This window comes from Tyto alba, unplaced genomic scaffold (assembly GCF_018691265.1).
Source record: "Tyto alba isolate M040663 unplaced genomic scaffold, T.alba_DEE_v4.0 Super-Scaffold_27, whole genome shotgun sequence".
In the NCBI taxonomy this organism is placed as follows: domain Eukaryota; kingdom Metazoa; phylum Chordata; class Aves; order Strigiformes; family Tytonidae; genus Tyto; species Tyto alba.
Genome location: NW_024881301.1, coordinates 21,216,024 through 21,231,482, shown reverse-complemented (window position 1 = coordinate 21,231,482; position 15,459 = coordinate 21,216,024). Strand labels below are relative to the sequence as shown.

Below are 15,459 nucleotides of genomic sequence, written 5' to 3'. Positions count from 1 at the left end.
GGTAATTAAAGTGGCTAAATTTGCAGATTTCAGCCACCCTCATTTCCCCCTTCTCCTCAGTCTATCACATAGCAGAAGGATCCAGTGCAGTACTTTCAATACACAGGGAACAACAAAATCTTCAAAATAAAATATACTGTGCTGCTTGCAATATAGTATGGAATTTTGTATTTTCTGACAATACATTAAACTGTTAACAAGACTTTCAGAAACAGGTATCAACTAATAAAATATTGGTGCAACTAAACAGTGATATATGAAATGAGAATCAACTGTTTCATTATCACCTGTAATGTTATTTTGTGACTGTCTCAGGATAAAATGAAGAGTAGAGTTCTGCATGCAGTTGTAAAGGAAACACAGTGACAGCAAGAAAGAAAAAAAAAAATCAACAAATGATCCAAAGCAATAACTGAAATGTAAGCTCAGGATCATGAAACACATCATAAGACATGATCAAGAGGTAACATTTAAAGTTCCTTATACCACAATCTTTTTTTTTTTTTTGTCTTACAGAAAAACAGAGTAACAGCAACAGTGAAAAATATTTTTGGCTTGATCCCAAATAATCTTGTAATATTGAAAAAAATCCATGTAAATTTTGAAATGAATGTTGGTACATTTTTTTATGTAGCAAAAACTATCACATATAGGGAGCCGTGAACAGTGAGGAAGACTAGTCACACGAAGTTATAGGAAATGTAAACATATAATTTAATATAATTATGCACCATACAAACCACTAAGACATTGATATACTAAGATGTATCCTAAAAGCAAGAAACTAACACACTAAAAGGGTCCTTGGTAAAAAAAAAAAAAAACAATAAATAAGACCTATCATTATAACACAAAAATGGAAAACAGGAAAGCACATCTCAGACAGAGTTAGGGCAAAGTGAGAGCAGAGATGATACACTGCATGCAAGAAAAAAAAAGAACAAACCTGCCTCTATCACTTCACACCTTCTAAATCAAAACTAGGTCTCTATTCTGTAAGTATTTCCAACCATAAATCACTAAAGTCAACAAGGAAATTACAGAACAAAGCTGCATAGCCAATGTTGGTCAGAAGATTATATTACATTATCATAGCAGGACTTTTTGACTCTTAAAAATTATCTGCCATAAAGAAGAAGAAAAGTATCAGCATAAAGACATCTGAGAAAACAATGTTTTTTATTTTGTAATACTCTTCTACCTGTAACTGTAAAACCTCTGAAAAAGGCCGTAAGATATATCCTTCAAAGAGAAATTGCAAGTATGCTCTATGATGGAGTTCATGGTTGCTGTTCGGCCTTGAAATTTTTCACCGTTTTCTGCTTTGCTGCTTTTGGCTTACTTTCATCTGATTTTAGTCCTCATTGTCCCAAGACTGACATAGGTACATATTTATGCACCTAAAACCACTAACAATTTACTAATCTATTAAAGTAATGAAAAGACAATGGTAAATGAAGGTTTTGCTACTTATCCTAAGTACACATTTATTCAGATTAAGTTATTTTAGCAAAGCTTCCAGATAAAACCAACAAACTAGAATCCACACTACAGCAGTAAAACTGTATTGGCTACAGAAAGCACCAGAGAGCACAGGAACAGCAAACATGACAATTTAAATACTGAAAATAAAATAAGCAGTATATTAGCACCGACTACTTTATGAATAATTGTATTTACCTCTGAATGAACTCTCTGTATGTGTGACTGAAGATTGCCTTTCTGAGAAAAGGCTGCAGGACAAAAGGCACAAGCATGGGGTTTTTCACCAGTGTGCTTGATCATATGGGTCTGCAATGCCCCCTTCTGGTTAAAGGCTTTTCCACATTCGCTGCATTTGAAAGGTCTTTCACCTGAACGGAAAAAGGAGGATGTGGGGTAAGAAACTTTAAAAAAACATTTGCAGTTTCCTGTATCTAAATGAAAAAATGTATCGGCTAAAATAAACTACTGCATATAGATATCTGTACATACACACACACAAACATAGAAACATACCTTATTAGGTGTTTTGACAATTGTTTATCTTGATCACCAATCTCAGCATCTACTCTGAAGATGTAGCTTTGTAAAAAAGTTTTATGACCTAGCTGATAATGACCAGTTAAATTGGGTAAAATAAATTAAATGTGTATGACGCAACTATTCAGAACAGTTTCCCTCAACTTGTGGTTTGGACGATTTCAGAAGTTTCTATGTAAAACTACTGGAGATGAAAAAGTGGAAAAGAAAAACCAAAACCACATACATCATTCTTTTACACCAAATCCTATGAAATGCATATACCTGCACAGAAACAAACAGGGGAGTAAACTGGAATGGACAGTAACAAATAACTAACAGTAAAAATGTAACCTTTTATTTAGTTTAAAATCAGAAAGTCTTAGAGCAACACCACAGAAGATGGCCTGTGGTTCCTGCTCCCCAGTAAACATAAATAGGCGTTCATTATTTACACCCACCTATTGAAAATATGCAATAAAATGAAGTTTTTATTATATGAAATACTGCACTGCCCTGCTCAGAAAATGATTATAAAACCTTGAATGTTCATATTACTACTGAACATTAAAGAAAAAACTAGGCAATATTGTTACAGGAATGCTCTATTTCCTGATTTTGGTGTTCTCAGTGCTGTGCATACTTCATTATTTGCACATTAAAAGATGAAGCATGAAAAACTCCCCAGAAAGTTACAAAACATAATAGAACTGCATAAATGTATTACAAAGCCACATATTTAAACATGCAGATATTAGAACAAAGTTCAGTTTCTTACAACCATGTGTCTTAATTGACTACTGGAAATCTCCACCATGAACTCAGTATTGCTCTTTGTTTTCTTTTAGTGGCATAGTTTAGCTGTGGTAACTCCAAGACTTTGAAAATATTTAACGTTTTGCTTTTGCTCATTTCTATAGCAAAATCACTACAAGCATGTGTCCTGGAGTCAGATGAGATAAGAGTGAATTTTCACTGCAGGCTGGGAGGAGACACAGCCGGGACAGCAGACCCAGACTAGCCAAGGGGATATTCCATATGATATGATGCCATGGCTCAGTATAGAAACAGGGGAAGCTGGTGTGCGGGGAGGTGGGATTGCAGCTTGGAAACAGGATGAGCATCAGGTTCCAGGTGGTGAGTAACTGCATTGTGCATCACTTGCTTTATATATTCTATTAGCATTATTAGTATTTCTTCTCTCCTTTTGTTGTCTTATTAAACTGCTCTTATCTCAACCCATGAGTTTTTACCTTTTTTTTCTGATTCTCCTCCCCATCCCATGACAGGGGGAGGAGTAGGTGAACACTCGTGTGGTGCTTAGTGGCCAGCTGGGCTGAAACCACAACAGTCCTTTTTGGCACCCAATGTGAGGCCCAAAGGATTGAGATAACGACAGATCTGACCAGAGCATGTTAAAACAGATTTGTTATACACATTTCTTATGTTAGTTAAATAGTTGCTGGTCACAATGTTGGTTCATTTGTTCACATGGTGGTGCTACATAAATTCTTGTATACCCCCACGTATTCCATGTGGTGACATTTATCACCTCTGGAAGAGGGATCAGGACTGTCATTTTGCTGTACCTGGGTAATGTCGACTTACGCTATGATTACATCACAGGCCATGAGGTTAAGCCAGTATTTGTAGTGACATTTTTGTCAAGCCTGTACTTCAAGCACCTTTCTCTTGGAATTTGTTAGTAATCACACCAAACCTATGGGAAAGACAGGCTGGGGAGGGATACCCTTTCCTACTCTTTCACCCACTCTTTCTCCTTCAGGCTAGTTACAATAGCTGTTGAGAATTTTTAATACCCTTGGGAAGTTCAAGACAGCATGCTCTTATTGCTGTGTCTCCTGAATGTGTTTCAGGTCTTGTTTAGGGTTACACAAAAATTTTTTAAGAATACCACCCAGAGTAGTATATGACTATCTAAAGCTGGATAGTCACGAGTAGCATAACATGTGGGAGAATACAGACAGGTATCTAGAGAACTTCTCACCCCCAGTGGTTTGGAATTTCAGTCCTGAAGAACTGCAGGACCCTGAAGAAGTGACAGAATATTTGAAAGGAAGATGCTGTGGCTATTCCAAAGAGGCACAACTCAGCACACTATGCTGGGCCCTGGACAATATCTACCAAACATTGCTTGATCAGTATCTACCAAAAGTTGCTTGATATGATGCAGCACCTTTGGGAGGAAGGGTGGGAAAACAAACTGACAGGCACTGAGGCTATTCCAAGCCTCGTAACAAGCACTGCAGCTGAACCAGAGAACCAACCTGTGCCGGAATCAGCTGCCCCTACACAGAAAAATAAATACACAAAAAAATCATTTCACTTAGTAAGAGATGAAAGTGAGCCAGGGTCATCATGGGAACAGAACCAAGTGCAAGTGGACTGTGTGGATTCAATAGCCTAGCACATCAGACCCACAGGACTACAAGGCTCTAGTGGACACCACTGCACAGTATACTCTAATACCATCAAGTTATAAAGGGGCTTCTCCTGGTTGATGTTCCTTTTTGGTAACTAGAATAGTGCTGTGTTTTAGATTCAGCATTGGGTTTGGTATGAGAAGAATGCTGATAGCACACTGATGTTTTTGGCTGCTGCTGAGATTTCAAGGACTCTACAACTCCCCATGTCCTGCCCGTGCTCAAGGGCACAAGAAGCAGGGAGGGAGCACGGCCAGAGCACCAGACCCAAACTGGCCAATGAAATATTCCATATCATGGAAGGTCATGCTCAGTATATAGAGGAGGGGTGGTCGGGAAGGGGGGCTCTCTCTCACTTCCAGGATTGGGATTGTGGGATCTTGGTATTTCAGGATCGCTAGCTGGGAACAGGCTGGGTATTGGTCAGCAGGTGGTGAGCAACTGCATTGTGCATTGCCCATTTATATTTTCTATTGCTGTCACTGCTTTCATTTTATTACCGTTATTAAACTGTTTCTATCTCAACCTGTGAGTCTCCCTTTACCCCTCCAACTCCCTCCCTCATTCCCAGGTCGGGGGGGAGGGTGGGTGAGCAGCTGCGGTGTGGCTGGATGCCGATCAGGCTCAAACTGCAACAGGGCTGAATCCATCTGTATTTCTGGAGTGACAAGGGGATCCCAACAGCTAACTGTACTGGAGGTCAAAGTGAGTGTAACAGGGAACAAGTGGCAAGAACATCCCACTGTGACTGACCCGGAGGCCCCACACATCCTCGGCATAGACTACCTCAGGAGAGGGTATTTTAAGGACCCAAAAGGGAACTGGTGGGTTTTTGGTATAGCTGCCTTGGAGACAAGAGAAAATGAAACAGCTGTCTACCTTGCCAGGTCTCTCAAAGGACCATTCTGCTGTGGGGTTGCTGAGGGTCGAAGACCAACAGGTGCCAATCACTACAACGGTGCACTGGTAGCAGTATCGCACCAACTGAGACATCCCGATTCCTGTCCATAAGCTGATTCATCAACTGGAGAGCCGAGAAATGATCAGCAAGGCTCATTCATGCTCTGACAGCCCCATATAAGTCTAATGGAGAGTAGACACTAGCAGTAGGCTATCGTGGCCTGAATTAAGTCACACTGCCACTGAGTACAGCCATGACAGACATGCTGGAACTTCAATACAAACTGGAGTCGAAAGCAGCCAAGTAATACACCACAACTGGTATTACCAAAACGTTTTTCTCGATCCCTTTAGCAGCAGAGTGCAGACCACAGTTTGCTTTCACCTGGGATGGGCATCCAGTACACCTGGAATCAACTGCCCCAGGGGAGGAAACACAGCCCCACCATTTGCCATGGACTGATCCACACTGCACTGAACAGGGTGAAGCTCTACAACACCTGAAATACATTGATGACTCCACTGTATGGAGCAGCACAGCAGAAGAGGTTTTCGGGATTTATATGGAACCCTGAGCAACAACAAGCCTTTGAACAAATTAAACAAGTAGTTCATTCAGTAGTCCTTGGGGCAGTCCAGGTAGGACAAGATGTAAAAAATGTGCTTGACATCACAGCCAGGAGAACGTCCCTACCTGATGTCTCTGTCAGAAAGCACCAGGGGAGACCCGAGGCCAAGCCCTGGGGTTTTGGATTCAAGGATACAGAGGATCCAAGGCCCACTATACTCCAACTGAAAAGGAGATATTTGCAGTATATAAAGGGGTTCAAGCTGCCTCGGAAGTGGTTGGTACAGAAGCACAGCTCCTCCTGGCACCCTGACTGCCGGTGCTGGGCTGGATGTTCAAAGGGAGGGTCTCCTCTCTCCATCACGCAACTGATGCTACGTGGGGTAAGTGGGCTGCACTGATCACACAGCAGGCTCAAATAGGAAACCCCAGCCATCCAGTAATTCTGGAAGCAATCACAGACTGGCCAAATTTCAGAGTATCACCAGAGAGGAGGTGACACATGATGAAGAGATCCCACTGTACAATAAACTGCCAGAAAATGAGAAGCAATATGCCCTGTTCACTGATGGGTCCTGTCGCATTATGGGAAAGCATCAGAGGAGGAAGGGTGCTGTGTGGAGTCCTGTAGGACAAGTCACAAACTGCTGAAGGAGAAGGTGAATCAAGCCAATTTAGAGAAGTGGAGGCCATCCAGCTGACTTTAGATATTGATGACCAAGGAAAATGGTCAGTGCTCTGTCTCTATACTGACTCACAAATGGTGGCAAATTCTCCATGGAGGCAGTTGCAGCAATGGAAGCAGAGCAACTGGCAGTGCAGAGGCAAACCTCCCTGGGCTGCTGCATTGTGGCAAGATATTGCTGCCCAATTAGAGAAGCTGGTTGTAAAACTACGGCACGTAGATGCCCATGTGTCATGGTTTGAGCCTGGTCGGCAACCAACCACAGCAGCTGGTCACCCTCCCTTCCCCCTCCCCACCTGGGAATGGGGGAGGGAATTAGAGGGGTGAAGGGAGACTCGCAGGCTGAGATAGGAACAGTTTAATAACAGTAACAAAATAAGAACAATGATGATGATAGGAAAAAAAAATAAATATACAAACAGGCAATGCACAATGTAATTGCTCACCACCCACTAACCAATATCCAGCCCATTCCTGGCTGGCGACCCCGAAATACCAAGATCCCACAATCGCAATCCTGGAAGTGAGAGAGAGCTCCTTCCCGACCACCCCTCCTCCATATAGTGAGCATGATGTTCCATGATATGGAATATTTCACTGGCCAGTTTGGGTCTGGTGCTCTGGCCGTGCTCCCCCCCTGCTCCCTGTGCCCTTGCGCACGGGCAGAACATGGGGAGTTGTAGAGTCCTTGAAGTCTCGGCAGCAGCTGAAAACACCAGTGTGCTATCAGCATTCTTCTCATACCAAACCCAAAGCTAAATCCAAAACACAGCACTCATCAGGTCCCTGAAAAGGAATATTAACTCTATTTCAGCCCAAAACAGGACACCATGTACCTGAGTTGGGCCACTAAAGAGCATAAAAACAACCAGCAGGTAGATCAGGCTGCTAAGATTGAAGTGGCTCAAGTGGATTTGGACTGGGAACATAAGGGTGAATTATAGCTTGGTTGGGCCCATGACACCTCAGGCCAACGAGGAAGAAATGCAAAATACAGACGCGCTCATAATTAAGGGTGGACTTGACCACAGACACTATTGCACAGGTTATCCATGAATGTGAAACATGGGCTGCAATCAAGCAAGCCAGGTGGCTGAAGCCTCCTTGGTATGGAGGACGATGACTGAAATATAAGTAAGGGGAGGGCTGGCAGATTGACAGTATCACACTCCCACAAACCCAACAAGGCAAGTGCCAGGTGCTTACAATGGAGGAAGCAGCCACCAGATGGCTGGAGACAGATCCCGTGCCCCATGCCACTGCTCAGAATACCATCCTGGGCCTTGAGAAAAGTCTTGTGGTGACATGGCACCCCAGAAAGAACTGAGTCAGACAATGGGACTCATTTCTGAAACAACCTCATAGACACCTGGGCCAAAGAGCATGGCATTGAGTGGGTATATCACATCCCCCACCATGCACCAGCCTCCAGGAAAAGTCGAACGGTACACTGGACTGCTGAAGACTGCACAGAGCAATGGCTGGGTGCGACCTTCAGACATTGGGATAGACATTTAGCAACAGCCACCTGGTTAGTTAACAGTAGAAGATCTACGAATTGAGCTGGCCCTGCCCAGTGTAGAAGGGGATAAAGATCCCATTATATACATGGAAAATATGGCAGGAAGGACAGTCCGTGGCAGTCCTGCCTTGGACAAAGGTAAACCCATCCACAGGACTGCTTTTGCTTGAGGACCTGGGCGATGCAGAAGGATGGGGAATTTTAATGTGTGCCTCAAGGAGATTTGATTTTGGGTGAAAACTGCCAGTGAATTAAATTGTATTATGTTAATTGCTAAGTCATGCTGCCACTGTATGTCATCGCTACCACAGCTGCTATATTCCATATCAATGGTGTCACAGTAAGAATCACCCAGATTGATGAAGGATGGACTTTAATAAAACTGAGCAAAGTGCAGCCGTGATGGGAATTGAACTGGCTTCAGCAGCTGGCACACAGCAACTTTCTCAAGACCAAGGTGTCCAACCCAGAGACTGTGGGCGTGGGCCGCACCAAATACACCACCCACGAGCTCCAGATGCAGCATGCACCAATCCAACATCACACATCATCTCTCCTACCCTGAAAGACTGTTACAACAGATGGAGTCCCAAAGTCATGGATTAAACTCAACGGACACATTAGAGGGATGGCCCAAAGACTAAGGCAATATCTGTGTATATCTATGTCTACCAAAGACAGGGAAAGTGGGGGTGATTAACTGGGAAGTGCAGGATCTGGGCATGATGCAGATGGCACAGAATAAGGGGCAGATAATGTTCTGGATTCGGCTGAGATAGAGTGCATTTTCACAGGAGGCTGGAAGGGGGGACAGCCAGAATAGCTGACCTGAACTAGCCAAGGAGATATTCCATACCATATGACATCATGCTCAGTATATAAACAGGGGAGCTGGCAGGGCGGGGAGGAGGGATCACTGCTCAGGAATGGGCTGAGCACTGGATTCCGGGTGGTAAGCAACTGCATTATGCATCACTTGCTTTACATATCCTATTATTATTATTCCCTCTCTCCTCGTGTTGTCCTATTAAACTGTCCCTATCTCAGCCCATGAGTTTTTACCTTTTTCTTCCAATTCTCTTCCCCATCCCACCAGGCACCAGGGAGAAGTGAGCAAGCAGCCGTGTGCTGCTTAGTTGCCGGCTGGGCCTAAACCATGACAGCATGCTGTCCATTCTCGCTCCTACCCCAGTAAGTACTAGCACGTGCTAAATATTATGCACACTAAGGCAGTTTTAATGAATATTTTTAGATGACTTCTAATTATATAGCTGTAATTACATCTAGTTTAAAATTATTAATTCTTAATTAAATTCAGATTGTTTGAAATAAAAGCAGCTATTTTCTGAAATAGATTACAAACATGTAAGCCAGTATCAACTGAAGGAATGTGTATTTTCTGTTCTGCTGCTTATGGCTTTTGAAGATGCTTTAAGATCTGTGGGGTTTAACTGTATATATTTTAATATAGATTAAAATACAGTATACTGACTCAGATCTGCTCAAAATAGTAACAAAATTCACATTGGGCTTTCACAGGTAAAGGCTTAGCTTCCAATAATAGCTGCTAGTGGACCCATAAAAGTACTGCTTCAGGTTAAGTTTGACTATTTATGTAAATTTCATTATAAAAATTAAATCTTAATTCTAGTGTGGAAATGTGGAATTTCTGTATTTCTCAAGTAGAACTTAATAAAATACAGACTTGGGAAGGGGAATGGGAGGTTCATTATTTAGTTGAGAATTGAAATCCCTGAGACTTAATTTTTTTTTTCCCAAAGGGTGTAAGTGCTTGCAATTAATAGCTATGAACAAGAAAAGTATTGCAATTAAGACACTAGTGTAATGGAGCACAGACATACTCTTTGTACAATTAAAGACTTAAGTATTCTAACTTCTTTAAAGCAGAGTTCTTCTTTCCTACGTATTTTACAGTCCCTCAAGCAACTGGATGCCAGACAGACTGTCTGCAGACTTGAAGTAATAACATGCTTCACAAATGAAATGAGGATTCACATTTGCAGGTTGGAAGTACATTTTCTGTGTCTGTCTTCCCAATAGACAAATGTCTTTTTACTCTTCAAAAGAACTGTAAATGCTCTTGAACTTTTTGAAGCTTTAGAAAAGTGTACTCAACCAAATTTAATCTTGTTTCTTTAATTCTAACTAGAATAAGCTAAAATAAATTATCTAATAGATGCAAAGCTCTAAAATAAGAAAGTTAATTTTCAGTTACTTTTTTGCATATTACTTTGAGGCAACTTTTAAAGCAGGTACAAGAATAAGCTCTTATATTACTGTTTTACAATTAAATTATAATTCTTAAAAAGATTTCTAAGTCACACAACAGAATTTTTATTTCTCCCTTGGCAAACGAAGTCATTTTTGTAAATGGCAACCTGTCACATCACTGTCTGAACAGACTGCTAACACAGACAACATTGCACACTTACATAATTTACTACTTTATCTAAAACCTAAACAAACAGTAATTTATTCACAAGATGGATAATACATATATTTACAGTGCACATCACTGGAGCACTTTCAATGAAGGTTTTGCTTAAAGCCAAGCTTACGTCTGATTAAAACCTGAGTTCTCTACACTTCAAAAACTTTTGTATTATTTTATGCTTAGCATTTTTCAGTTATTTCAACTGCTTATTACAGTAATTTTTCAAAAGCCATCTGCTATTCATTCTGCAAAACTGAACAGTCACTTGTTCTTCCTCAAGTATCAAAATTACAATTTAGTTTTATCACCTCCCAAGTTCACTTCGGACATCCGGAAAATGGCAGTTACAGTAATTACAGAAAATATATGGTAGTAACTTTAAATATATCAATCTAAAAACAAAAGCAAGGCCACTATGTTAGTAGTATTATTCATTCTCATGTATTTCTACTCTTTCTGTGTTCGTAAATTTTAGAACCTAGTCTCTAGAGTATATAAGATCTTAGAGTACCTGACTAGCCCTTATCTAGGTATTCCAATTTTAGGGCCCACTGAAACTTTACCAAAATTATAACAAATTAAACCTGTAAAGTACTTAATATTTCCACGTGTATATTATTAGAAATGGGTAACAAAATTTATATGCATTTATGTTTTCAAAAGCATATAAATTTCCCAAGGAAAGTAATTACAGAAAGGATGTTTTAAACCAACAGATAACAATATCTAATGAGTCAGATGTATTAACACTATATCAAGTCCCAACTGGGAGAAAAATATTTAGCATTTCACAGATTAATTGAATTTTGTAAAACAAATGCAAACTAAAACAATTACTTCCACAGCCTTACCTGTGTGTATCCTAACATGGCGCGTTAACTGACTTGGCTTTTGGAACGTCTTTCCACAGTGAGGACAGGAATACGTAAATCCACTTCTGTCAATATTTCTGTTATAAGATCTGGTATTTGATACCCTGTCATTTAAAAAAAAAAAAAAAAGAATTTATATAAAATCCTCTTAATCCCAATATTAACCATTCTTTTGAAGAAGCTGATTTTACCCCATTGTTTTTTAACGTAGTGTAAATTTCATGACAATGTACAGTATGAGCTGTGACAGTTAAAAATCAAACACTAACGATACTAAAAGAACAATGTAAATGGAGCGCTTTTCCAAGTGCCTACAAACACCATGAATTTTACCGTTATTTCTGTAATAAAATTTATTCTTAGAGGTTCTCTAGGGACATTTTCACTGTAGATTCTGCTGAAAGTATAGTGACTTCACTACTATTTTGGTGGGAACTTTCAACTCTGTGCAATTTACCTTTTTTTTCCTGAACACAGCAAGACTTTTGCTCTTAACTAGAATAGGAGGATCACATGAACTAGGGCAAAATGCAGTTGCTGAGGTCTAACAAGAACAGGTTAAGAATTTAACAACCCAAATATTCACCACTGTTCCTCAAATACAAATCGGTCTCCACAGAGATATGGTAAAAGAGGATATAAACTTCCATAATTAATTTCTCTACAAATAAAACTAATTAGTTTAATTGACTGCTGAAATACAACAATGTTGAAGAAACAACAACTGATTCTATGCTGGGAAGAAAAAAAAAAAAATGAAAATCCAAAAACCTAGGGGATATTAAAAGACCATTACAACTACTCAGCTAAAAAACGTCAAACTAGAAGGCAGTGTGGTATCTACAGCACTCCACATTTACAAAGCGCCTGAATGTTTACACCTATGATGTAATCCAGGTTGTCAGTACTGCTTAAAGCTAACTGAAATGACACATATTTAAATACCCGGTATATTTGTGAACAACTAAGAAATAAGAATTAGCTAATGTGAAGCAGATGTGCAAAATACACCACCACCTTGAAACACAGGCTGGAGTAACAATACAAAAAATACCAGGGAACCAACAGTCCATGCATGACATAGGAAATCATTAAACTTCTGCTCAAATGATGCATCTTTCTACTCTAAGAGAACACAGATATTCAGCATACATTTAAAAGAAAGCACATTTTTCCCTTCCAATTAAAATATGACAAGCATTTTTAAAGTCTTTTGATATTCTTGCAGAGAGCACAAAGTTTGGGTAATATGTTCTACTTTTACATATTTATTATATCTACCGAAATTTACTGAAGTATCCAGTGTAAAAATCAACTGAAGATTGAATAGTAGGAGAGACAACAGCGCAGATGTTAGAACCTCCTCCTCTTTCCATCTCAGGACAGATCTAAACCAGCCTGATTGTCAGAATATGTTCTCTAATGAGCAACATCTGTTTCAACTATAGCTGTGGCATTTTAATAAAGGAAACAATATCCAATTTGGAGACAACTGTGGGGACAATTCTTTAAAATCAGATCACCTTCTAAAATACTTCATCATTTAGATTTATAATGATCATTTTCACTTTAGCAAAAGGTAGATACTGAAATTAAATTATCACTTCATAATAGTTCTCTATTCAAATGTTTCAAAGACAAAATAAACATCTTTTGGGAAAGGAAAAGTGCAACCACTTTATAAAAAAAAAAAAAAAAACACAACACTTAAGGGAAGAAGGCTCTTCCTAAATTTAAATCCTAAACATTTTTTTAATCTTATTTTGCAATGAAAATCAGGAATCAAACAGTAAGATTTTTACCTACTGATGTATGTCTTTGAACATTATATGCAGTCAAACAGGTTAGGTCAAATGTTCACTTTTCATAATTCATCTGAACAATATGAGAGGATTGTGTCAAATAGGAAATTTAAAAAAAAAAAAAAAAAATCAGAAGGTCCATGGTTTTCCTTTCAAAATAATTTCTACTGAAACACAGAAGGTAGAGCGGGACCACATGCACTTCATTAACCTGGCTCACATACCCAGGTTGTATTGGTACTGCTGGTGAAAGGAGTGCAAAGCACCATTACGGACAGTAGTTACTTGAATACAAATGCAACATGTTTCCACATCTGAACTGATAAATAAGGTTAATCTCATAAGAAAGCTCTGAATCCAGAAATAATCCATGTTTATGCAAATAAACAAATTTTCATTTATATCAGAATTTAGCACGTATAGTACTCCCAAAATCACAGCCATCATATTAGATCCACTCATCCATTCTTTATTTGTTTGTCCTAACTTACACAGGAGATGTCCACAGCAAGAACATCTTCCGTGTGAGTATTATATAGCTCAATAGAAACATAAGAACTTTACCTCAATTTCAGATTGCAAATGGAAATCTACCACAGTATTTTTTTAAACCTTCCAGAACACAGCTATTAAGTTCTCACAACCTGCATTGTCTGCTAATAAAAATAACTGGAAATACCCAATATTTCTAATTTTTAAATATATATTTTTCCCATCTACTTTCTATAGAAACAGAGTAAAGATTAAAATAGAGATCACCTGTCAAAAACCTTAGGCCTTTTTAATGTATACACTAAACCAACAGAAATAAGTTTTTTCTTCCTTCTAACAAAGTAATTTTCACTTTCCTAAAAGTGAAGTTAAACTAGAGAGCTAAAAGAAAGCACAGAAGAAATTTTTACTGAAAGTAAGAACAGCATTCATTAGGCCTGTTTTTTTCCTTTCATTTATGTGCTTTTTCAGACTTACAAGAAATTCCCAGCAGGTTGTTGAGAGAACTACTCGCAAGACAAACTGCAAGAAACAACTTATTTCTTCACAGAAGGTTAAGTATTATGATTTTTGCAATTACACTAACTATTACGTAAAATTAATATACATTTGCTTCAATATACTGCCACTAGCCTTTAAAATCACACAAGCTCACTTCAAAAAGCACTCCACCAAAAAAAATTAACCTGTGTTTACAAATAGCTAGCAGATGGAACTATGCTTAGTAGGGGTGCCTAACCATGAAAACAGAAAAAAAAAAAAGGCCTTCAAAAATAACCACCTACTTTAACAAGCTTTTAAAAACCAAAAACTGTTTTGTAACAGCATACCAAAGAAAATAAATGATCTACATAGATCATGGTACTTCACTGACTGGAAATGCTATTCCCACTTTCCCCATCTATCACCATAAAAGTAACATCTGCTCGTTTTATTAGAATCCTGTGATTGTCACCTTATTTTATAGTGAGTTTTCATATGCTCCTTTAGCTGTGAGGAAGTTTCAAATTCCTTTTTGCAAGACTTGCAGCTGTGGATCCTACTGCCTGCCAATTCTTGACGATGTTCTTCCATGTGTATGGACAGCTGACTCTGTAAAGTAAATTCATCTCCACACTCCGAACAGATAAGATTCTGAAAGAGATAATGGGGACTGATTTTTCAAAAGATTCCCAAACAGCAGTACACATGCATAAGCTTTACTCAAGTAGATGAATGTATCCTTCTACGGACATCAGCAGCTGGAAGCAAGCAGCAATAAATGTATACAAGCAAAAAACATTCATGAGCCCCATAATATAAATCACGAACAATAATCACTGTAAGCCTACGGTAATATTTATACTTTAAGAAACTCCACTGAAATTGAATTCTGAAAAAAGTTCAGAAACAAGCAGTTCAGTACCATCATCACCACTCCCTATTTCCTTGGTATACTAGTTCAAGACACAGAGACTCACCTCTGTGACAGTACGCTATGCTCTACATAAACATTTATAAAAAATACTACTTTCTAAAAAAATAACATCTTAGCTGTAGATTTGGGGATTTTACACTTTTACGGGTTAAGATGATACAGACTGTCACTTTCTAACAGTAATCCCACCAGAATTACTACTGCTTTTCTTAAACTACCTTCACAGAAAAGATGACACAAATAAATCAGGCCACATGCTTTTGACAGATATCACTTCATCCCATTAATTTTACAGCAGTGT

General features: G+C 39.0%; 1 protein-coding gene across 8 annotated transcripts in view; it reads right to left on the bottom strand.

The window, feature by feature from the left end:
* The window catches only part of ZNF236 (zinc finger protein 236), a 92,538-nt gene that overhangs the window by 59,323 nt on the left and 17,756 nt on the right, over nucleotides 1-15,459 (bottom strand). For all 8 annotated transcript variants that reach the window (XR_006165779.1, XM_042798062.1, XM_042798061.1 and 5 more), the window contains 3 exons: nucleotides 14,697-14,875; nucleotides 11,427-11,551; nucleotides 1,681-1,853 (listed from right to left, as the gene is read on the bottom strand). Coding sequence is in view for 7 of the 8 variants with exons in the window: in XM_042798062.1 (XP_042653996.1) it covers nucleotides 1,681-1,853; nucleotides 11,427-11,551; nucleotides 14,697-14,875 (477 nt within the window). In the remaining variant the exon portion in view is untranslated. The remainder of the gene's footprint in view (nucleotides 1-1,680; nucleotides 1,854-11,426; nucleotides 11,552-14,696; nucleotides 14,876-15,459) is intronic.